This window comes from Leptonychotes weddellii, chromosome 7, assembly GCF_054177405.1.
Source record: "Leptonychotes weddellii isolate Sample4059 chromosome 7, ASM5417740v2, whole genome shotgun sequence".
Classification (NCBI taxonomy): domain Eukaryota; kingdom Metazoa; phylum Chordata; class Mammalia; order Carnivora; family Phocidae; genus Leptonychotes; species Leptonychotes weddellii.
The window spans coordinates 116,704,526-116,729,956 of NC_138375.1; the positions used below are offsets into that span (position 1 = coordinate 116,704,526).

Below are 25,431 nucleotides of genomic sequence, written 5' to 3' on the forward strand. Positions count from 1 at the left end.
TCTATGGGTTGCCTCTTTGTTTTGTTGACTGTTTCCTTTGCTGTGCAGAAGCTTTTTAATCTTGATGAAGTCCCAAAAGTTCATTTTCGCTTTTGTTTCCTTTGCCTTTGGAGCCGTGTCTTAAAAGAAGTTGCTGTGGCCGATGTCAAAGAGGTTACTGCCTATGTTCTCCTCTAGGAGTCTATAAATTTCTAAGCATTATTTAGCTACATCCCATAAATTCTTCTAAGTTGTGCTTTTATTTGAAGTATTTTCTAATTTCCCTTATGCTCTTTTAATGCATGGGTTATTTAGAAGTGTGCTACTTGAGATTTTCCAGTTAGTTTTGTTACTGATTTCTTTTTTTTTTTTTTAAAGATTTTATTTATTTATTTGAGAGAGAGAGAATGAGAGACAGAGACCATGACAGGGAGGAAGGTCAGAGGGAGAAGCAGACTCCCTGCCGAGCAGGGAGCCCGATGCGGGACTCGATCCCGGGACTCCAGGATCATGACCTGAGCCGAAGGCAGTCGCTTAACCAACTGAGCCACCCAGGCGCCCCTTGTTACTGATTTCTGGTTTAATTCTAGTGTAGTCAGAGAACACACTCTGTATGACTTCAATCCTTATAACTTATTTACACTTGTTTATGGTCCAGAATATTTGTGAATGTTCTATGTGTGCTTGAAAATAATGTATGTTCTGTTGTTCACCGGTGGAATGTCCTATAAATGTCAATTAGGTTAATTTGGTTAATAGTGCTAAAATTTTCCATATCCTTACTGACGACATTTTGCCTCCTTTTCCTGTTTTTCTACCAGGAAGGGTGTTGAGATCCACAACTATAGTCGTACATTTGTTTATTTCTCCTTTCGGTTCTATAGATTTCTTATCTTCTATATTGAAGCTTTACATTTAGAATTGCTGTATCTTCTTGGTGAACTGACCCCTTTATGATCATAAAATGTCTTTTACCCCACTAATATTACTGGTTCTGAAGTATACTGATATTAATATAGCCACTTCAGTTTTCTTATTAGTTGGCATATTTTAGTATTTTTTTCCCCATCTGTTTACTTTTAACCTATCTGTACTATATTTAAAAAGTTACTCCTTTTGCTTTATTTGGGTCTTTTGTTTTATCTTGCATTTTTCTCATTATGCTTATGTTTTCCTTTACAACTTTCTACACATTTATAAGATTTGTAATAATGTTTTAAGGCTGTCTGATAATTCTATCATCTCTTTCATTTTCGATCTGATTCTATGACTGAATTTTCTCCTGTTTATGGGTTCCCTGCTTCTTTGCATGGCTGGTAATTTTTTACTGTGCATTTTATATTGTTGAATAAAGAATTTTGTTTTACTCCTTTAATGAGTATTGAACTTCGTGCAGGCATGCAGTTGAGTTTCTTAAGGTTTGATCCTTATGAGCCTTTGTTTTTAAAGATTGTAAAGGGGATCTAGAGCAACCTTTACTCTGAGACTAATTTAGTATCATTTCCCCTTAACCTCAAGAAACTCCTTTAACATTTCTTGTGGCACAAGTGTGCTGATGAACAAGTAACTGTCACTTCTAAAAAAAATCTGAAAATGTACTCCATTTCATCTTTATTTTCTGAAGGATATTTCTGCTGGATATAGAATTTTAAGCTGAATTTTATTCTCCAGCACTTTGAAGATATCACCTCATTATCTCCTGGCTTGGATGGTTTTTGATGACAAGTGAGTTGTCATTATTTTTCTCCTCTGCATAATGTTTTACTTTTTCCTCAGTCTGCTAAAATCTTTTTATCTTTGGTTTTCAGTAGTTTGAATATAACATAAACGTGTTTTACACTATTTGTGATGTGTTGAGATTCTTGGGTCTTTTTTCATTTTCTGTTGAGATTGTTCTCTACACATATGGCCATGTTTTCCTTTAAATTGTTGAACTTATGTATCCTTGTCTGCTAATTCCAAAATCTGTTACCTCTAGATCTGTTTCTCTGCATTTTTTTCCTCCCAGTTATGGATCACATTTGCTTCTTCATATATCCACTAATTTTTTTTTTATTACATCTTAGACTCTCGGACACTGTAGATGCTACACTGGGAGTTTGGCCTGTGTCAACTTCCTTTAGAAAGTACTGAGTTTTGTTTTAGCAAGCGTTAATTTATTGGAAACACACCTTGATTCTGTCAAGGCTTATTTTAGATTTGTTAGGATGGCCTTTCTGAGGTCTCAAAAGAACACTAGGGTTCCAGAAGGCCTCCCTACTCTGGCATATCAAAACTCAAATGTCACCCAGCAGTGTGTAACCTCTAGAATATCCATTCAGCTCACAGTCCCACTCCACTACCCCACTAGTTGTTCTCTGCTAGCCCTCACTGAATCCTGTCCTGGACACACGTAGCTTAGTATCTAGCCAAAGATTCAACAGTCCCTTACACTGATTTCTGGTGCCCATCTCTGCAAAGCAATCCCACTCCTGTATCTTTCCTATAATCTTCAGTCACCTCAGTAAACCCACACTTCTACCTTTGTTTCATCTACCTAGCAATACCACAATTCTCTGTTGGGTTCTAATTCCATGTATAGAAAGCTAGAATGAATGCGTAGTCACATCATATATTTCTCTATTCTCAAGATCACAGCCCTGCAGCATCTGTTGTCTAATACCTAAAAACAGTTGCTTCAATTATTTGTTCCAGTTTTATAGTTATCTTGGAAGCAAAAGTATAATACTTATTACTCTACTGTAACCAAAACACAAGTCCTGCATCCTGCCTTTTTTTTTTTTTAATCACAGACTATCTTTTGTTGGCCTTTTAATAACCTTTTGTCATAAATCTAACTTTGATATTAATTCATCAAATCATTCAAAAATGATCAAGCACAAATTTATTAAGCACTTAGAACTTCCATGTGTTGTTTTGGTTTGAGAACGAAGGACATTTTTTCCTGTGACGTATGGAAGACAGGTTAAACAGAAGAGTAGAAGAAGATGTGTTAAACATCATCTTAAGAGACATACAGGATGCTCTGGAAACACAAAGCAGGTGCATCTAATCTACCTAGTAGAGTTCTGGGAAGGTTTCCTAAAGGAAGTGAATGCTTAAACTGAGAACTGCCAGATGGGCAGGAGTTAGGCAGATGAAAAGATATGAGTCACTGAACAGTTAAAGTAATTTCAGAAAGTATGGTGCAGAAAGTAGGGGAAAGGGGAGTAAAGACAGGAAATGGCTCCAGTAATTAAGAGCCTTCTGAAACATGTTAAGGGCTTTGGACGTAAGGCAATGGAAAGTCAATGAGGGGTTTAATCCAGGAGAAATGCATGTAGTAGATATACATTTTAGATGAATCACTTAGCCTTCAGGATAAACAAACTGCCCTGAGGCAAGATAGGAGGTAGGAAGTAACCCAGGAGAAACGGGAAGACAGCCTGCATAAGAGCTTCAGCACTGAGGATGGAGTTGAGGGAGAAGTCGCTGGACTGGCTGCTCAGAAGTTGCAGGACTCAAAATTAATATATAGAAATCTACTGCATTTCTATACATTAATAACAAAAGAGCAGAAAGAAAAATTAAGAAAACAATCCCATTTACAATTGCACCAAAAAGAATACAATGCCCAGGAATAAATTTAACCAAGGAGAAGAAAGACCTATACTCTAAAAACTATAAGACAATGATGAAACAAACTGAAGATGACACAAATGGAAAGATATGCCATGCTCATGGATTGGAAAAATACTGTTAAAATGTCCATACTACCCAAAGCAATAGAGAGATTCAACGCAACACCTATCAAAATACCAACGGCATTTTTCACAGAACTAGAACAAGTAGTCCTAAAATTTGTATGGAATCACACAAAGACCCTGAAAAGCCAAAGCAATCTCGGAAAGGACAAAGCTGAAGGTATTACAATCCCAAATTTCAAGAAATACTACAAAGCTGTAGTAATCAAACAGGATGATACTGGCACAAAAACAGACACACAGATCAACAGAATAGAAGCCCAGAAATAAACCCATGCTTATATGGTCAATTAATCTACAACAAAGGAGACAGGAATATACAATAGGGAAAAAATAGTTTCATCAATAAATGGTGATAGGAAAACTGGACAGTTATATGTGAAGCAATGAAACTGGACCACTTAAACCATACACAAAAATAAACTCAAAATGGATTAAAGACCTAAATGTGAGATGTGAAAGCATAAAACCCCTAAAAGAAAACATGGTAATCTTGAGGACATCAACCCTAGCAACATATTTATGAATATGTCTCTCCTCAGGTAAGGGAAAGAAAAGCAAAAATAAACTAATGGGATTATATCAAAATAAAAAGCTTTTGTACAGCCAAGTAAACCATCAAAAGAACAAAAAGGCAACCTAATGAATGGCAGACAATATTTCCAAATGGTATATCTGATAAGAGGTTAGTATCCAAAATATATCCAAAAAACTCATACAACACCAAAAAACCCAAATAATCAGATTAAAGAGAGGCAGAGCACCCGAATAGACAGATATTTTCCCCAAAGACATACTGATGGCCAAAAGACACATGAAAAAATGCTCGACATTACTCATCATCAGGGAAATGCAAATCAAAACCACAAAGAGACACCACTTCACTCCACTCCGAATGGCTAATATCAAAAAGGCAAGAAGTAATAAGCGTGGGCGAGGATGTGGAAGAAAGAGAACCCTCGTGCACTGTTTGGTAGAAATGTAAATTGGTGCGACCATTGTGGAAAAAAGTACGGAGGTTCCTTAAATACTAAAACCAAAAATATTTTTTTTTTTTTTTAAAGATTTTATTTATTTATTTGAGAGAGAGAATGAGAGAGAGAGAGCATGAGAGGGGGGAGGGTCAGAGGGAGAAGCAGACTCCCCGCCGAGCAGGGAGCCCGATGCGGGACTCGATCCCGGGACTCCAGGATCGTGACCCGAGCCGAAGGCAGTCGCTCAACCGACTGAGCCACCCAGGCGCCCTAAAACCAGAAATATTATATGATGTAGTAATTCCACTAGCAGGTATTTACCCCCCAAAAATGAAAACATAATTTGAAAAGATAATAATGCACAGCTATGTTTATTGCAGCATTATTTACAAAAGCCAAGATATGAAAACAATCAAAGTGTGCATCTATAGATGAACGGATGAAGATGTAGTATATACATATGATGAAATATTACTCTGCCATAAAAAATAATGACATCTTGCCATCTGCGGCAACATTAATAGATCTAGAGAGTATTACGTGTAAAATAAGTCAGAAAAAGACAAATACTGTATGATTTCACTTATTTGTGGAATCTAAAAAACAAAACAAATAATAAAAAAAAATAACCAGAAACAGACTCATATATATGGAGAACTGGTGGTCACCAGAGGGGAGGGAGGTAGGGGAATGGGTGAAACGATTCAAGAGGATTAAGAGGTACAAACTTCCAGAATAAGTAAGTCAGAGATGAAAAGTACAGCATAGAGAATGAGGTCAATAATACTGCAATAACATTTTAGGGTGATGACAGATGTTAACTACAGTTATAGTGCTGAGCTTTGCACAACCTAGAGAACTACTGAATTACTACGTTGTGCACCTGAAACTAATATAACACTGTAACAACTATACTTAAACTGTAGAACTTAAAAAAACAACATACAACTTAAACAAAAAAAGGAGCTGCCTCTTGGGATATAGATGTGTCAGTGAGGAATTGACAAGATGTTGATATTCAGCTTTGAAAGCCCAGGGACTTGATGCTCTCATTTCAACTCAAGGAAAGTAGTTGCTGAGGTCTTAATCCACAGTAGTTAAAGAAATTATGCATCTATGTACTAGAAAATGAGTTAATTTTTTTTTAAAGATTTATTTATTTATTTATTCATGAGAGACAGAGAGAGAGAGCGAGAGAGAGAAAGGCAGAGGGAGAAGCAGGCTCCCTGCTCAGCAGGGAGCCCGATGCGGGACTCAATCCCAGGACCCCGGGATCATGACCTGAGCCGAAGGCAGACGCTTAACCATCTGAGCCACCCAGGCGCCCTGAGTTAATTTTTTTAAACATGCCCTACCAGCAGGTCAAATAAACATTCATTCTCCTTGGCATCTACCTTTCTAGGACTTAGCTACCAGTCAAGTATTAAATTAGTAAGGAGAATTTTAAGCAAAGGCTATCTTGTAGCATTTCAATCACGATATTGTTGGTGAGCATACTGAGAAAGAGTTTCTTCAAAAGGAGTAATTCAGGGGATACCTGGGTGGCTCAGTCGGTTACAGCATCTGCCTTCGGCTCAGCTCATGATCCCAGAGTCCTGGGTTCCAGTCCCGCATCGGTCTCCCTGCTCAGTGGGGAGCCTGCTTCTCCCTCTGCCTGCCGCTCCCCCTGCTTGTGCTTGAGCGCACTCTCCCCCCACCCCCATCTCTGACAAATAAATAAAATCTTTTTTAAAAAAAGGAGTAATTTAGATTTTTTAAGGCAATGAAATAAATACTACATTTTAGAACAATTTCTATCCAAAAGAATAAAACAAAACAATTTAAGCCCTTCCCTTTCCAAACAATCTAGTTGGAAAACCATAAGATAGGGTAGAAGAAGGTATGTATTCATGCTGGCTGAAGGTGGGGGGACATGGCAACTCAGCCTACAGCAAGATGACTGCATAGGCTGAGAAGGGTGTCCACATGGGCAGACAGCTTGCCACAGGGTTCCAATAGTCCAAGGGTGTCAGAGTTCAAACAGGACGAAAAGGGCATCCATGAGTAGGGATGAGCCAGCTCAAGGGGAAGGTGTCCACTTTGGGGGAAAACAATGTAGGAATTCAGAGCTGGACAATGTTAAGGAGGGAATCCACAAGAAGGAAAGTGTGCTGGGATAATTCAGATTCCCGATGAGAGAGGACATCCCTGTAAGAGTCCACCTAAAGATTATCAGAGATTGAGAAGGGTGAGTAAGATACCCATTGGGAGAAATGGGGAGGTAATCTAGCATGGGAAGTCAAAGCAGGATGGGAAACCATCCATATGAGGGGACCAGCATGAGGAGTTAAGAGCCCAAGCAAGGTGAGGAGGGCGTTCACATGGGGTAGCATCAGTCCAGCCTGGGGTGTTAGGAGCTCTACTACAGTGATGGGAGATTCATTACAAACACAGGGATTGATCAAATAAGTAAATATATTAAGAATATAGTCAATTCCTTGCTTCTCACTGTCTTCACTCTATTTACCAGGCAATGGATTAAATGCTACTTTCCAATTTACTCATCCCTTGATGAAATCCAATTTTCCAACTTGCTCAGTGCTTACCATTGAGCCGCTGAACTAGACAGAAAAAACACAACCATGATGACTGGTCTTCTTACAAACTTTCACCCACAAACCTCAAGTGACCCAATGACACCGTCATGTAACCCTGTAACACTTCCCTAATCAACTTACCTCTGAGCTAAAAACTACCTTACACTTTTTCAAGCCTCTATAAACCCCTTTTCCCACAGTCAGCCAACAATTTCACTTCTTTTTTCCACTTAGAATATAGAAACAATCCAAAGACAACTGATTTATCCTCTCACCTCTAAATTTAACAATTATATATGTGCCTGCCATCCTCTTACAATAAACAGCTTGTACTCCTATTAACTCCTTCAGTCAAGCAATGGATCCTATCTCTTCTTGCCTACTCCAGGATTTAACTCTGCAATTATCCCTTCTCCTGCATCAATTTTTTTGCTCTGTCCAGGGTCATTTCTATCAGTCTGGAAATGCTCTATCCCATATATTTGCTTTATCCCATATTTATCCCACATGAGTTAAATCCTATAGTGCTTAAAAACACATATATGGGAGCGATATGTGACAAAGAAACAGCTGCAGAAATAAGCATCTGGTTAATTTACAGTATCAACCAGAAGCGAAACAAAGCTAATGAGATGCAGACAACAGAGCTGAGCTTCTGAGGGGTCAGGTCAACGGAAGAGATGTGAATGAGGTCAGAGAATGAATGGGAGGGACTGAGGTAGTCACAAGTTTGAAACAAGTAGAGGAGAAAGGGGGAAGGTAAGCAAATGGAGCAATATGGAAGTCAAAGTTCCTAAGAAGAAACAACTGAAGACAGGTAAGAAAGATTGGTGAGGAGCAGCCAAAAAAACTCAGGTGTTTAAGATAAGGTAAACAGTATTAGGTGCAGGGACAAATTAAAGCAAGGAAAAGAAAAGAGAAGCTAAATATATAAGAGGAACTGAAATGATGAGAACAACATAGTAGGATGGGAAAATTGAGGGGATGTGGGCAATTCAGGTGAGGGGAATGACTCCCTCCGTCACGGCAGGTATGAATGACTCAAGAGAGAAGAGCTGAGGGCGCCTGGGTGGCTCAGTCGGTTAAGCGACTGCCTTCGGCTCAGGTCATGATCCCGGGGTCCTGGGATCGAGTCCCGCGTCGGGCTCCCCGCTCTGCAGGGAGCCTGCTTCTCCCTCTCCTACTCCCCCTGCTTGTGTTCCCTCTCTCGCTGTGTCTCTCTGTCAAATAAATAATAAAAATAAAATCTTTAAAAATAAAAAAAAATAAAAAAAAAAGAGAGAAGAGCTGATGAACAAAACAGTATGGGTGGGAGCTCAGAACTAGGAAATGAGAGCAGCTGAAAAGCAGGTAGTGAGGAAAACTAAACGACCAAGGCCAGAAGAATCAGAGGGAGGACATGAGCAGACAGCTGAGAAAAACAGCTCTAGAAAGACAAAAGCATTAGGAAGGGGAATGGATGACTGACAGACTGAGATTGTCAGAGATGCTAGAGCATCAATCAACACAGAAACATCCAGAAGAACAACAAAAATATGTAAGACACAACAAAACAATAGTCAACAAAACTCTCCTTGATCCTGCAAACATTTTCAGCTACTTCCTTCCTTCCACTCAAAGCAAACTCATAAAACAATTCTGTGTTTCGCTTTATCTCCTGTTTTTCCACATTACTGAAACTGTTTTTGTCAAGATGACCAATGGCCTCCATGTAGCCCAACCTTCCTGACTTGAGCTAGCAACATATTTGACACAGCTGACGTCTCTTAACTTCTTGTTAATACTTCATCCTCTTGTCTTCCAAGACCCCCACTCTCCCAGTTTTCCCTACTTTAGCAGTTATTCTTTTAGCATCTTTTGCAGGTGCCTCCTCCTTGTCCCTATTGCTACATGTTAATGTGCTCTAGTTAAGATTTTCCATCTTGGACACCTGGGTGGCTCAGCTGGTTAAGCGTCTGCCTTCGGCTCAGGTCATGATCCCAGGGTCCTGGGATGGAGTCCCACATTGGGCTCCCTGCTCCGCGGGAAGCCTGCTTCTCCCTCTGCCTGCCGCTCCCCCTGCTTGTGCTCGCTCTCTCTCAAATAGATAACATCTTCAAAAAAAAAAAAAAACCTCCCATCTCTCCTCTATATTCACTCCTTATGTGGGCCCATCTGGCTTTAAAATAACCGTATACATCAATGATGCCTAATTTTCTTTCTCTAGCTCGGAACTCTCCCCTGGACATACTTCTGTTTGCCTACTGGACATTTTGGGTATCTCACACACATCCCAGATTCACACGTTTAAACCAGAGCCACCCAAATGTCCTTTTCCAGAGTTTCCTCATTGTGATAAACAGCGACACTACTTTATTTGATTTTTCAAGTCAAAAAACTTGAAGTTATGTTTGATGCTTCTACTTCTCTTATACACCATTACTCAAACCATCAACTCATCTGCTGGTACTCCCTTGAAAATGCGTCCCAAATCCAAGCATTTCTCAGCATTTCTACCATTACTACCTTAATCAAAACACCAATACATCTCACCTGGATTATCACAAATCTCCTTTATTAGTCTCTACCCTTACCACCTACAAATAGTCTTCTCTCAGCTGCCAGACTGATTGCTTTAAAATACACACCATGCACTTCTCCTGCATTATTTCTTCCAAAAGATTCCTGTTTAAATGAGAACAGAACCCAAAGGCTTGCAGAACCTAGTCCTAGCTCTCTGATTAAATTTTCTACCAGGCATCTCACCATTTTGCTCCTCCTTGTGATTCCTTGAACACATCAAGCATGCACCTACTTAAGGGACTTTGCACTTAGTATTAACACTAACTGGAATGTTACTCCCAGACTGTGAACAACTCATTCCCTCTAGAATGAGTATTTAAAAGGTGACTCTGATTGCTGTGTGGAAAAGAGAACTTTGAGAATGAGGGCAGGAAAACCAGTTTGAAGACTATCAGAATAACTCAAAGGGAAGAGGAAGGTGGATTAGACTGGGAAAGGATCAGTGAAGATGGAATAAAAGGACAAGTGCTCGCTTCAGCAGCACATATACTAAAATTGGAATAAAGGGACACATTCGAGACATATTTTAGTGCAATGGATGAGCCTTACCCTGGGAGAACCACCTTCATGATCATGGTATCTCCCTTGCCAGGTAAGTATCCATGGACATACTTGAAAAGACTAACTACGGACTGCTTATCAACTGGCAACAGGGGGAGATAAAGCAATCAATCAAAGGATAACAGAGGTTTTTGGCATTAGCAAATGTGTGGATGGTGATATCATTTATTAAACTGGAGAGTATGGAGGTAGTACCAGACTTGAGACCGTGAGAGGAATAGGGGGAACAGGGAACCATGAGTTCTGTTTTGAACACGTTAAAGATACCCATTAAATATCCAAAGAAACAGCTGGACATATGTATCTAGAGTTTAGGAAAGAAGTTTGGGCTAAATATATAAATCAAGAATAATATGCACATAACCAGTACTTAAAGCCATGAGAATGAATGAGATCACCCAAGAAGAGTAAGGCAAAAATAGACTCAGTAAAGGAGACTAAAATACGGCCAGTGAAAAAGGAGGCCTGAGATAATGGTGCTATGGAAGCCAAGAGCAATGTTTTTTAAAAACGGAATAAGAAGCTGTATCAAATCTTCTGAGAAGTTACTGAGAATTACAAAATGACCACTTTATCTGGCAACATGAAGATTATTGGCAGCCTTATAACAGCAATTTTAGTGAGGGGGAAAAAAATCTGAACAGAGCAGGCTGGGGACAAAATGGGAAGCAATAAAACAAAGACGATGAGTACATACAACTCTTGTGAAGTGAGCTCTAAGCCTGAACGGAGGTGATCTGGAGTAAAGGGAGAGTTTTGTTTGTAGACTAGAGCTACCAAAGCATGCTGATATAAATGATCTTATGAAGAGGGAGAAACTGCTAAAACAGAAGAAGGTAACTGCAAAGCAAAACGCTTGCATTGACAAAAGGGACTGATTGGTTCTAGCCTCCAAGAACAGTTGGTTGCCTTTGGATAAAACAGAAAACAATTTACCCTTAATACAAAAGAAAAAAACAGTACCGGTACAAACGAAGGGTAGTTTGGAAGATTTGAAGATTGGAAAATGAGGTACTTTTTATCCGATTCCTAATTTTTCAATAAATTACAAGGCAAGATCATCAACTGAACAGAGCAGACTGCAGGTTTAAGGAAACAGAAGGCGTGAAATCGTCATTGCACAGAGGGCTCAATGTACTACATGATTTTACTATCTCTAAAAGAAAAGCTTATAAATATTTTCACAATTACAGTTACCTTTAGTCATATAAAAGTGGGAACACCTTAAATGACCACCAATAGGGGATCAACTGAATAAACTATACAATATAAACTCAGTGGATTAGTAATTTTAGTAATTAAAACCAGTGAAATAAAAGTGTGTGTATATATATTAACATATGTGTAGCATGTCACTAAAAATTTGATTCACACAATAGTATAAAATGTTACCGGTGTTTTGAAATATTTACATTTGAGTGTATTTATATCCACACACAAGTATGTTTTTATAAACACAGAAAAAAGCCTGAGAAATATACAACAAACTATTAAGGAGGACTGGTGGGTAACTGAGAGAAGCACATGAAACCACTATATATATAAAACAAGAAAAAACTGGGGCGCCTGGGTGGCTCAGTTGGTTAAGCGACTGCCTTCGGCTCAGGTCATGATCCTGGAGTCGCAGGATCGAGTCCCGCATCGGGCTCCCTGCTCGGCGGGGAGTCTGCTTCTCCCTCTGACCCTCCTCCCTCTCATGCTCTCTGTCTCTCATTCTCTCTCTCTCAAATAAATAAATAAAATCTTTAAAAAAATAAAAAAAAATAAAACAAGAAAAAACTGTAAGCCAAAATATGTAGTATAGAAAATCTATGTCCTTTACACTCAGTAATGGTATAAACACTGTAATTCCAAGATTTGTACACAAAGACTTAAATTATGGCACATTTTAACGAAAAACTAAAAGCAATCTAAGAAAATTATGCAACTATTAAAAATGTTCATAATAGGTTACACGTTTTAAGTAGGAAATATTTCAGACATACAAAAAGTATGAAGAATAAAAGAAGCACCCATATGCCCAAAACCTAGATTAAGAATTTAATGCATTCTTTAATGACAGGGGACCTTATGATAACTTTAAGTGGGAAAAAAACATGAGAATGCAAAACTAGGGTATGACTTTAGCTATGTAAGACTATATGTACAGGAGAATAAAATACATGAAAATGTCAACAGTGGTTGTCACTGGGTGCTAAGACTGTGTGGACTTTCCTATCTCTTTATATTTTTCCACTGCCAGGTTTTCTACTGCCAGGTTTTCTACAATAAGCCTTATCATTTTTATAATTATAAAAATTTTATTTTGAAAATACTTAAGTTCAGGGCACCTGGGTGGCTCAGTTGGTTAAGCGTCTGCCTTCGACTCACGTCATGATCTCCAGGCCCTGGGATTGAGCCCCACACTGGGATTCCTGCTCGGCAGGGAGTCTGCTTCTCTCTCTCCCTCTGCCCTTCCCCACTGCTCATTCTCTCTCCCTCAAATAAACAAATAAAATCTTAAAAAAAACAACTTAAGTTCACTAGCACCATTACCTTGGGATCATGAACAAATGTATTTCCTTTGGTTCCAGGAGGAAAATCTCCAGTACAAATATATTTTAGACATTCAATGATGGTCTAAAAAAAATAGAAAATTGTATTATTTAGTAATAAGAGAACCAGAGAAGTTTATCATAAAATGTTAACTTGTTACAGAAACTATAAAAGATGTAAGATAAAATTTGATATTCTAAAACCTGTAATATGGAAAAACTTAATTAAAAAGGTATACTAAAAAATTATTATTTAAAAAGTCCTCTATTCCCAATTAAAACCTTTCAAACTAATTTAATAATAACAATGGCTAATGTAAAATACGGTTACCATAGTTGATAACACCGTTTTTGTATAAATGAAATTTGCTGAGGGTAAAACTAAAAATATTCTTACAAAAAAAAGAGGTGATAGATGTGTTAATTAACTAGATAGGAGGGATCCTCTCACAATGTACAGTATATTAAATTACCCCGATAAAGGGGTGCTTGCATGGCTCAAATGGTTAAGCATCTGCCTTCGGCTCAGGTCATGATCTCAGGGTCCTGGGATTGAGTCCCACATCGGGCTCCCTGCTCAGCGGGAAGCCTGCTTCTCCCTCTCCCACTCCCCCTGCTTGTATTCCCTCTCTTGCTGTGTCCTCTCTGTCAAATAAATAAAACCTTTAAGAAAAATGAAAATAAGAATAAATTACCCCGATATACTTTAAATATCCTATAATTTTATATATGAAATCACACCCCAATAAAGCCAAAACTTTTTAAAGTTAAATTTTAAAAAATGGTTAATAATTACACAGGACTTACTATGTGCCAATATTACTAACCACCCACCTTTACATACATTAACACTTAATTTTCACATTAATCTTAGGTTGTAGAAAACTTTATCTCCATTTTATGAGAGAACTAAAGCACAATGCATTTGGCTCACTCTTGCCCAGTTGCAAAGCTAATAAAAGGTAAAGCAAATTATATGTATTTGGACAGCTAATGTTCATAAACACTATGCCAGTCTCCCTTCCAGTAGAGCACTTCATACAATTCTAGGTACACAACAGGCATTCAATAAGTAACTTTTTTCACATAAGCACAAGTAGACAAGAGTGTGGCATTCAATGCTCAACTCGAAACCTCTCTTTCTGTATCCTTTTTGCTTCGTTTAGTCTTCTCTGTTACACAGACAACGCCCTGCTTTTTCTCAAGCCACCCTTGAAGAGTAGACAGTCTCTTGGGCACCTGGGTGGCTCAGTCGGTTAAGCCGCTGCATTCTGCTCAGGTCATGATCCCAGGGTCCTGGGATCCAGCTCCACATCGGGCTCCCTGCTCAGCGGGGAGCCTGCTTCTCCCTCTCCCTGCCTACTTGTTCTCTCTCTGTCAAATAAATAAATAAAATCTTAAAAAAAAAGAAAAAAGAGTAGACAGTCTCTTGGCTATCCTCTTCCCGTAACTGCATGCCACTCCAGGGTCCAACTCAAATTTCTAAACATTCCCTGGGCCTTAAAAAGTCAAAGTAAATAAGCTGTGCTCCAATTTTCTATTATGACTAGGTAAGAGTCCTAAACTCTTCTCAGAAGGTCCTAGTTTATCATATAACTTTTTAAGTAATTCCTATAATGGGACAACTGCCAGGAAGTGAATGCTATGTTTTGGGAGCAAGGAGAGTGTTTAAAAAAACAACAGTGCAGGGCGCCTGGGTGGCTCAGTTGGTTAAGCGACTGCCTTCCGCTCAGGTCATGATCCTGGAGTCCCTGGATCGAGTCCCACATCGGGCTCCCTGCTCGGCAGGGGGTCTGCTTCTCCCTCTGCCCTCTTCCCTCTCCTGCTCTCTGTCTCTCATTCTCTCTCTCTCTCTCTCAAATAAATAAATAAAATCTTAAAAAAAAAACAAAAAACAAAACAACAGTGCAGACTAAAAGGCTTCGTACAAAAATGTAAGCTCGCTGAGTGAGCGAGCGGGATTCTCAAGTAAACCTTGTCCACCCAACAAGCCTGGATACCCTGACGAGGCTGGGACTGGTCGCCTCCTAAGGTCGCCGGGGCTTGCAGGCGACACCAGGCCACGCCCAGGGGCCGGGGCCCCACCCGGAAGCCCACGCACTTCCTGGGGGCCCGAAAGCTGAGCCACAGGAACGCCTCCCCTCTCGTCCTTATCATTATTCTGCGCTCCCCAGATATTTCATTCTCCAGTTCGCAAGATGCGGCGGCCCGTAAACTGAAGGGGGCTCCTAAGGACTTACCGTCTTCCCCGCCCCATTGGGTCCAACCAAAATTGTGAGGGGGCTGAAAAAAGTGATAATTTGCTTATCTTTGTCCTCTATTCCAAAACTCCGCACGCCCAAAATGCTCATCTTTTCGATCCGGGACATGTTTGCAAATGTTTCTTTTCTCAACACCTGGAGCCTAAAGCCCCGTCCCACCAAGACTTAGCTGTGACGCCGGAGCAGGGCGAGCACCGGCCATGAGGACCCGCGAGTCTCCGAAATGGGAGGCTCCAGGCAGGAGCGAAGGCTCTGGCTGGAACTCTTCCTCCCACACCGGCTTCCTTCCCGCCTGACGAGCGAGAGCGGAGGTGGGCCGGGCCGGGGCCGCCCGCGGTAGACACGAAACGCAGGCCCAAGGACCCCGCAACAGGGTGCACTCACAGATTCCCGCCGCGGCCTCCCCGCGGGTCACGTGGGTCGCTAGGACCAGCGTGCATTTACGCCGCAGGCCAGGGGCACGCCGGGAAGTCGGAGGCTCGCGGTGCGCGCGCAGCTCTGGCTTCCGGGAGCGGGTCAGGCCCGGCGGGTCTTTTGCTGGTGGCCCCGGAGTTCGCCTCCTTGCTGGGTGCGGGGCAGCCTTAAGCCCTAACTCTGAGGACGGCAAACACTTGTGACAAACTGGTTATCAAAGTGTGATCCTGGGATGCCTGGGATGAAAGGGAGTGCGATGTCGGCTAATGTCAAAACTATTTTCTAAGAATATAAAGACGTCCCTCCGTTTTTCATTCTCTTTCGCTCTGTAATGTACGCACATGACGTATGGTGACGCCATCGCAATGATGGCTGAAAGAATGTGTGCTTGTATATTTCTTGTGCTAAAAAAAAATCTCAATTTTAATTTCCCAATTGAGTAAATATTGATAGTTATAACTCACATCAAAGCTCTTTGGGGTTCGCAGTAATTTTTAAGAGTGTAGGTGTCTAAGATCAAAAGTCGGGCAACTGCTGTAGACCAAAAGCCAAATGCTGTTACAAAACTATAAAATGTTATGCAAATATGATGTGAAAGAAATCCATTCCTCTGAGTACCACCACAAGAATAGACACCTTTAGGGGCACCTGGGTGGCTCAGTCGTTAAGTGTCTGCCTTCGGCTCAGGTCATGATCCCAGGGTCCTGGGATCGAGCCCCTCATCGGGCTCCCTGCTCGGCGGGAAGTCTGCTTCTCCCTCTGCCACTCCCCCTGCTTGTGTTCCCTCTCTAGCTGTGTCCCTTTCTGTCAAATAAATAAAATCTTAAAAATAAAAATAAAAATAACACCACAAGGATGGAAAAGGTAAATCTGGAAGGTGGAATGTGTTGTAAGACACTGGCCCAGGCTCTCAGATCAGTGTCATTAAAACAAGCACTGCTGTAGATTCTAAAAGACTTTTAAAAAAGATTTATTTATTCATTTTAGAGAGAGAGTGAGAGAGCAGGGGGAGAACAGGGGGAGAGGGAGATAGAGTATTAAGCAGACTGTGCTGAGCACAGAGCCCAACTTTAAATAAAATAAAATAAAAGACTTTATTTTAAAAAAAGATGCAACATATGATCCTGGTTTGGATCTTTGTTTGCACATAGAGATGTGAAGGGAATTTGGGGGATACATAGGGAAATTTGAATGTAGTCCAGAAATTACATGCTAAAAAACTGTTATTGTTAATTTCATTATATTTGATGCGACAGTATCTTACTATGTAAGAAAATGATTCCTTTTTGAGATACATATGAAATGTTAATGATGGAGCATCATGCTTTTCTGTAATTTACTTTAAAATACTTCAGGAAAAAACAGCAAATTGAAGAAAAAAATTGACATGACAAAGTAGCCAGATTCCATGACAAAAAAAATTCAACTTTGTAACAGTTTTATAGGAAACTATAAGACTAAGAGAACAACCCGAGGAAGGGGGTAGAAATGAACTGCAATAAAAATGATTAATCCCTAAAATAAAAAGAACTGAAAAAGCAAACTAGTCAAGTTCCTATTTCTCAGTAAGCTATTACTGGAAAATGTTTTATTTTGCTTATATCATAATTAATGAAATGAAAAATAAATCTACTATGAGATACTATTTTATACTTACTAGTGAATCTCTTTTTCTGTATAGTACTTTCTGACACAAATTCTTTTTCTGGTATTGATATTGATACATTAGCTTTCTTTTGATTACTGTTTGTCCAGTATATCTTTCTATCCCTTGATTTTCAACCTTTTAGTGTCATTTTACGTGAAGTATATCTCCTGAAAACAGCAGAGAGACGATTTTTGGTAGAATTTTACAGTATCTGCCTTTCAATAGATGAGTTTACTCTGTTTTTATTACTGTGATTCATGATAAATTTGGATGTATTTCTCATATCTCTTTCTGTGCTTTTTCTTTGTTTCTTTCTCTCCTTTCCTGGTTTCTGGATTGATTGAGCTTTTTTTTGGCCCTTGTTTTATTCTACTGGCTTGGAAGTTGTACATTCTATTCCTGTTCTTTTAGTGGTTCCTCTTATATTTTTCACATGCCTATTTTGAAATCTAAAGTTAATATCTTTTTTTTTAATCGAGCGATAGTAAAATTTATTGAGGGATAGTACAAAGTTCCCGAAGAGGGAGGGTACCTGACAGGGTTGCCCTAAATTTAATATCATCGGGAAATTTCTAAACAGCACAAGAAAAATAAAATGCATCAACTCTGATCACTGTATCTCCCACATTATAATTGTTTACTATTTGTGTTCCTCATTGTCTTGAAATCCCCTAAATAAGTTATTTTTTAACCAGCATTATTTATTTAGGCTTACCAACATATTTATCAATCTAGTTGATTACCTCGGCTTCTTGCATCACACCTTTCATGGGGGTTCATCTTGCTCATTACATCAGCAAAATGATTAAACCCCAGTGCTAAAGAACTTTCAAGGAAAAAAATCTATCCCGCAGTGCTGATAGCAGGATTAAACAAAGCTATGTTTGTGAAAGTGCTTTGTAAGTTGTAAAACACTAAAAATGCAAGGGATTTATTTTTTGTCCATTTAATATTTTCAGAGGGGTGATCTGGTAAAATGTAACAAGAGCTGTAAAAACGGTCACACAAGTTCCTTGGCATAAGGAAATATTTTTAAAAATTATACAAAGAACTTTCTGGTAGCATTGTTTATAGTTGTGGAAGACTAGAAACAATCCAAATGGTGAAGTGAGCTGTAGATACCAATTTCATCTAACAGCAGGTAACCTTTAAAATAATAAGTAGATACATGAAAGAGAGGTATTTATAAGCCAAAAAGATAAACACAAGTGGCACATATTCATTGGTTACAACTCTGTGAAGCTATCTATGTGTTAGTAAGGATCGGAAGAAGTCATCAAAAAACTGACAGTTGCTATGCCGAGGGAGGAAGTTCTGTGTTTTTCTTTCTGTAATGTTATTTATTCAATAAAAAGAATTATTTTAAAGATATGCTTGGGGATTGAAAGCATCAAGGTTAGAATAGGGTCAAAAAAAAGAAAGGAAGAAAGAAAGAAAGAAAGAAAGAAAGAAAGAAAGAAAGAAAGAAAGAAAGAAAGAAAGAAAGAAAGAAAGAAAGAAAGAAAAAGAAAGAAAGAAAGAAAGAAAGAAAGAAAGAAAGAAAGAAAGAAAGAAAGAAAGAAAGAAAGAAAGGAGATGCTATCATTTTACATTTAGTCACCACAAAAAAATTTGTGGCGTTATGCCCAGTTGATTGATTAGAATCAGTTCATAGAAAAGTCATTTGACCTTAAATGACTACACAGTTAGTAAAAACCACAGCTATCAGTACTTTTAAAAATATGTTGCCAATTTGGAAGCCGCTAATAGAGATAAAGGTTTTTGGGCAAAAGTTTGGATGTTACCCACGAATACAACTTTTCAATACTATTCGAAATCCTTTTACATAATTACTAGTAATTCATAAAAATTCCAAGTACTGATTGCTAATTTTCTATTCTCCTAAAATAATGTGGGTTTTTAAAAATGCCATAGTAGTTCGCATTGACTTAGTCTCTACAGCTGAGCCTTAAAGTTTTGCTTTATCTTTTTTTCTAGGAGTCTGCTTTTTCTATTACTTCAGGCTCCCAGCCTGAGGGAATAGACTCCTTGAGTTTCCATAGTATTCACATTAATTTGTTCAACTAACACAGCCACGTACCTGCTTATTCATTCAGTTTTTTTTTTCCAACAAACATTGAGTGCCTACAATAATAGGCTAGTCCTTGAGGACAAAAAGGTTAATTAAATAAAATCTTTCTACTCAAGTAGCTCACAGTCTAGTGAAAAGGTCCTGAATGCATGACATTTACAGGATGCAATGTCTTTTTAATAATGAAAGTAAAAGCAATCATTAGCTTTTCTCAACTTGCAGTGTTTTCTTTTAAAGATTTTATTTATTTATTTGAGAGAGAGAGTGAGAGAGAGAGCACGAGCAGGGATGGGGAGCCAGAGAGAGAGGGAGAGGGAGAAGCAGACTCCCCGCTGAGCGCGGAGCCTGATGTGGGACTCGATCTGAGGACCCTGAGATCATGACCTGAGCCGAACCGACTGAGTCACCCAGAGCCCTTGGGTGACTTTTATTTTAAAATAGTTGTAGAGTTGCAGAAGTTGCAACAATGTTATAGAGAGTTCATGTGTACCCTGCACCCAGTTTCCTATATAGTACATTTGACACAATGGAGGAACCAACATTGGCACAAGTATTATTAGACTCCACTGTTTTTTTTGAATTTCCTTAGCGTTATCTATTGTCCTTTTTCTGTTCCTGGATTTCACCCACGATACCATATTACATTTGGTCACCATGCTTGGACTCCTCTGGGCTGTGATAGTTTCTCAGACACTGCTTCTTTTTGATGACCTTGACAGTTTTAAGGAGTGTTGGCTGGGCATTTTCTCCCTCAATTTGGATATGTATGATGTTTTTCTCATGGTTAGATGGAGATTACCGGGTTTGGGGAGGAAGACCACAGAGATAAAATGCCATTCTCATTACATCATGTTAAGAGTAGTTGCTATTAACTTAACTTATCACTGTTGATGTTGACCTCGGTCTCCTGGTTGAGGTTTGCCAGGTTTCTCCATTGCAAAGTTCCTCTTCTTATAATCTCCTTCCCATACTGTATTCTTTATTTTTTTAAAGATTGTATTTATTGGGGCGCCTGGGTGGCTCAAATGGTTAAGCATCTGCCTTCGGCTCGGGTCATGATCCCAAGGTCCTGGGATGGAGCCCCGCATTGGGCACCCTGCTCCGCAGGAAGCCTGCTTCTCCCTCTCCCACTCCCCCCTGCTTGTGTTCCCTCTCTCGCTGTGTCTCTCTCTGTCAAATAAATAAATAAAAATCTTTAAAAAAATAAAGAAATAAAGATTGTATTTATTTATTTGAGAGAGAGAGACAGAGCATGAGCGGGGGAGTGGCAGGCAGAGGGAGAGGGAGAAGCAGATCCCCGCTGAGCAGGGAGCTGGACACGGGGCTTGATCCCAGGACCCCTGGACCATGACCTGAGCCGAAGGCAGACACTTAACCGACTGAGCCACCCAGCTGCCCCCCACACTGTATTCTTTAAAATGAAGTCACTGTGTATCCCACACTTCAGGGGGATGATGCTCCACTTCTGTGTGGGTGCAATATCAACAAAAATTACTTGGAGTTCTCCTTCTGCACAGGAGATTAAAATAATAAACTTTTGTATGGAGTTTTACATTAATAAAGGTCTTTAAAATTTTTTTTAATATATATATATATTTTTAAGATTTTATTTATTTATCAGAGAGAGAGAGAGACAGAGGCAGGCAGAGGGAGAAGCAGGCTCCTTGCTGAGCAAGGAGCCCAATGTGGGACTCAATCCCAGGACCCTGGGATCATGACCTGAGCCGAAGGCAGACGCTTAACCGACTGAGCCACTCAGGCATCCCAATAAAGGTCTTTTAAATACATTATTTTATAGTCTTTGCTATGAGAGAGTTTGAAGTCAGGTTTGGGAGATCAGTCTCACAGAGGAAAAGTTAATGAATTATGACAACATTTTTAAGAAATATAATTGTGCACACCCATGTTCATAGTAGCATTATTCACAATAGCCAAAAGATGGAAGCAACCCAACTGTCCACTGACAGGTGAATGAATAAGCAAAATGCGGTATATGCATATGATGGAATATTGCTCTGCCTTAAAAAGGAAAGGAAGTTTTGTCAAATGCTACAATGTGGATGAATCCTGAAGATATCTTAAGTGAAATAAGTCAGTCACAAAAAGACAAATGCCATATGATTCCACTTATGTGAGTTACCGAGAATAGTCACATTCATAGAGACACAAAGTAGAAGCATGATTGCCAGGGGCTGGAGAGAGGGGAAATAGCTGTTGTTTAATGGACGTAGAGTTTCAGTTTTGCAAGATGGACTGTACAACATTGTGAGTGTACTTAATACCACTGAACTGCACACTTAAAAATGGTTGAGATGTTAAATTTTATGTTATGTGTATTTTTACCATAATAAAATATTTTTAGGAGAAATATTATTTTGAATAGAAGGGGCTTTTTAATAACTAGCCCTCCCACTTGACCTACAGTTACACTGCAAATCAGAGGCTGCACAATGGTACCCTATATCGTTGTGTTTTTTTTTTTAATATGAATTGCCAGCATTTAAAAATCAGGAGGTTATACATAATAATCAGGCTTTTGAATTCTTTAAAAATTGGGATGATCTAGCAACAGAAGTCCAAGGGTGTCACATGGCAGCAATCAGCTGAATCTGAGGAGCATCTTCCACCTTTAGACAGGTCATTCAATGCTGCAGTTTACTTAGTCCCGCCATCTCTGTTGTGTCACACCTTGTACATTCCATTGATTTGCACAGCCAGCTAGCAACTTGGGTGGGGTGAAGACTGCTTCCAGCTACAGGGAGAGCCAATCAGTATAACCCATACCCCTCGCCACAGTTCAAGGGTGAACATGAGGTCCTTTGTCATAAGGAAGCTGAATTCTAGGACTTCTGATTGAGCTATCAGAAAAGCACAAATTTCTTTCTCCTGCTATTCAGGAACAGGATACATACAGATCCAGGAGATTTGACGTCATCTTGGGACCACAGTGGGAGAGCTGCCTGACAACGGAGCCAAGGAAGAATCACCAAGGCAAGCAAGATATAAAGGAGCCTCTACCCTGGACCATTTGGTTGTATGATCTAATAATTCCCTGTTTGGCTTCAACCAGTTGGGGTTAGGGTTTTGGTCACTGGCAACAGAAAGGATCCTAACATAGTTGCCAGTGAACTTGACCCTGCTAAGTTTTGATGGTCTCTGCTCTAATCACCATCTTCCCATAAGTATTTTTAAATTCCTTTTAAGACAGATCAGTCTAGTAACAACAGTGATAGAATTTTGTCAACCTGAAAAAGACTTTCCCAATATTTATACATTCTAGTATAAAATTTAGTGGTGTGCATTATACTTCTCCTTTTTACACATATCTTTTAAGAGGAAATTTAATCTTCTGGTTTTAAGAAATGCAAATGTGAGGCAATGATGTATCAACCCAAAGATTTTCTTTGTAATAGAAAATGTTTTTAAAGGGGGGGATGTAGGGATTTTTATAATTATTAAAAGATAAAGGTAAAATTATTTTTTAAGATACAAGGCATTCGAAACATTTCGTATTACGAAATGCCATTATTAGGAATTCTCTATCTGATTGTTAGAAATTATTCATTTCCTCAAAGATAGAGAATAAATTGGTTGGGGATGCAATCTTGTACTATGCACTTTCTTTGCCCAAGGCAAACACTGAGCATTTGACAGCTATGAGAATGCTTCTGCATTTGAGTTTGCTAGCTCTTGGGGCTGCCTATGTTTCTGTCACTGCTGTAGAAAGTACCATGAATAGACTGGTTGCAGAAACGTTGACACTGCTCTCCGTTCATCGAACTCTGCTGATAGGCGATGGGGTAATTTTCTTCTTGATTCCTATTTAAAAAGCATGGGTAATCATTGGCAGTGGTTGATTTTTAAAGATCTGTTATTAATAATGAAATTATGAGTGTTAGTAATATATAATGGGTAACCATGTTACTAGGAAGCATTATATTAAAAGTTATGAATCTTACAATATGTTAAAAATGAATGTATTTCCTTTCCTTTTCAGAACCTGATGATTCCTACTCCTGAACATAAAAATGTAAGTTAAATTATGATTTGACAAAACAATTGCATGAATCAGTTTCATATTTTAAGCTACAAAGCATTAGTTAACATTGGAATGATTTAATTTCATCTATTTTGTTTTTATGTATGTGGATGTGAGTGTATGTGCTTATGAATATTAGGAATGGTGTTAGGAATGACTCTACAATATTAAGTAGAATCCATTAAGCAAGTGGATCAGGCCCTTTTTTGATGTTGTCAATTCTCCATCTCAAAGAGCCTCATATCAAGCGTTCTTTCCAGAAAAATTCCATACTGGGTGAGAGGTGCCTCCTAGTCTCCATTCGCCTCTATCTTTGGCTTTTCTCACTTTAAAGTCTTTCTGAAAGTACTAGCAACTTAGGGTTATATATTTAGAATTATGGTCAGTAGACATTAAAATATACAGTGAGGTCCTATGTTAATAGTCATTTCTTAAATGATTTTAACTCTAATAGAATTGTACACCTTTGAAGTATGTCATGGTCATATTAAAATGTTAAAGATGTGATATCATTAGTCTAAATAGAATAAAATTACCAGCCAGAACTGTCAGAGGAAACTCTGATGTGAGGTAAATCAGTAATATAGTTGCATTATACTTCTTAAACACTTTTTCATTAAGCATTTAATTTATATCATTTGTCAAACCCCTCAGTAATTATATAAATGTCATTTACTTATAGAAATTATAGCTCAGGGCGCCTGGGTGACTCAGTAGGTTAAGCGTCTGCCTTCGGTTCGGGACATGATCTCAGGGTCCTGGGATCGAGCCCCACATCCGGCTCCCTGCTCAGGGGGGAGTCTGCTTAGCCCTTTCCCTCAACCCCCACCCCGCTTGTGCTCTCTCTCTCTCTCAAATAAATAAATAAAATCTTACAAAAAAAAAAAAAGGAAGAAATTATAGGTCAGTATGAGGTGGTTTCCCACCTGGAAAAGAAACAAGCGAAATACTCTTGGGAGAAAGGAACTTGTGTAAACTCCACAAAACAAAGTCTAAATTTTTGGACCAAATTTTGATAGCTTGGTTTTTTTTATTATTTTTTAAGATTTTATTTATTTATTTGACAGAGAGAGACACAGTGAGAGAGAGGGAACACAAGCAGGGGGAGTGGGAGAGGGAGAAGCAGGCTTCCCGCGGAGCAGGGAGCCCGATGCGGGGCTCGATCTCAGGACCCTGGGATCATGACCTGAGCCAAAGGCAGACACTTAATGACTGAGCCACCCAGGCGCCCCCATAGCTTGTTTTGATTATTTATATTTTTAAAAATTTTCCTCACTTAGCACCAGTTGTGCATTGAAGAAGTCTTTCAGGGTATAGACATACTGAAGAACCGAACTGCACAAGGGGAGGCTGTGGATAAACTATTCCAAAACTTGTCTTTCATAAAACAACACATAGACCTCCAAAAAGTAAGTTAAAGACAGTTGGTGGAAACTTAAGTATATTTGTCTGGCTGTGCCTGTTTTGACAAGAACTGACAGTTTTCCTACAATACCTCTTGTCTGTTCTTTTCACAGAAAAGGTGTGGAGGAGAAAGATGGAGAGTAGAAAAGTTCCTAGACCACCTGCAAGTGTTTCTTGGTGTCATAAACACCGAGTGGACAACAGAAAGTTGAGACAAAACTGACTTATTGTAGTGAAAGATTTTGGAGGAGAAGAAGAATGTTTTCTTTTGCAATAAGAATGAGGGCCAACCAGCAGGGGGCCTTAATGATCCGTAGACTTAAACTTCAGAGGCAAAGTAGATATTTCAGGCATCCTACTACTTTACCACCTCACACAAGCAGAAGGCATAAAAATAAAGTGTTTGAGACATATTTCAGATACCCGATCTTTGAAGTATTTTCCTCCAGGCAAAATAAATATGTACTTTAACCTTATTTAACACAACATTCTGTAAAATGTCTGTTAACTTAATATTTATTTATGAAATGAAGAAGAATTTGATAAATTAATATTTATATCAGATTGGGCTATGTTCCAATAAAACAAAAATAAACAACTCTGATTCAGTTTGTTGCTGGCCTCTGTCCTACTTTTTTTTTTTTTTTAGATTTATTTATTTATCT

General features: G+C 39.0%; 2 protein-coding genes across 3 annotated transcripts in view; one reads left to right on the plus strand and one right to left on the minus strand.

Moving 5' to 3' along the window:
- Positions 1-15,568, minus strand: part of RAD50 (RAD50 double strand break repair protein) — an 80,278-nt gene extending 64,710 nt beyond the window's left edge. Inside the window, exons 1-2 of one of the 2 annotated variants that reach the window (XM_081827079.1) lie at positions 15,170-15,568; positions 12,931-13,014 (exon numbers count right to left, since the gene is read on the minus strand). In XM_081827079.1, the coding sequence (XP_081683205.1) occupies positions 12,931-13,014; positions 15,170-15,298 (213 nt within the window). In that variant the 5' untranslated portion in view covers positions 15,299-15,568. The remainder of the gene's footprint in view (positions 1-12,930; positions 13,015-15,169) is intronic. The other variant, XM_081827080.1, reaches the window with a different exon arrangement.
- Positions 15,569-22,979: 7,411 nt separating this feature from the next.
- IL5 (interleukin 5) lies at positions 22,980-24,978 on the plus strand. Its single transcript, XM_006734684.2, has 4 exons — positions 22,980-23,123; positions 23,321-23,353; positions 24,643-24,771; positions 24,880-24,978. The coding sequence occupies exons 1-4, from the start codon at positions 22,980-22,982 to the stop codon at positions 24,976-24,978; spliced, it is 405 nt and encodes a 134-aa protein (XP_006734747.1).
- The last annotated feature ends 453 nt before the right edge of the window (positions 24,979-25,431 follow it).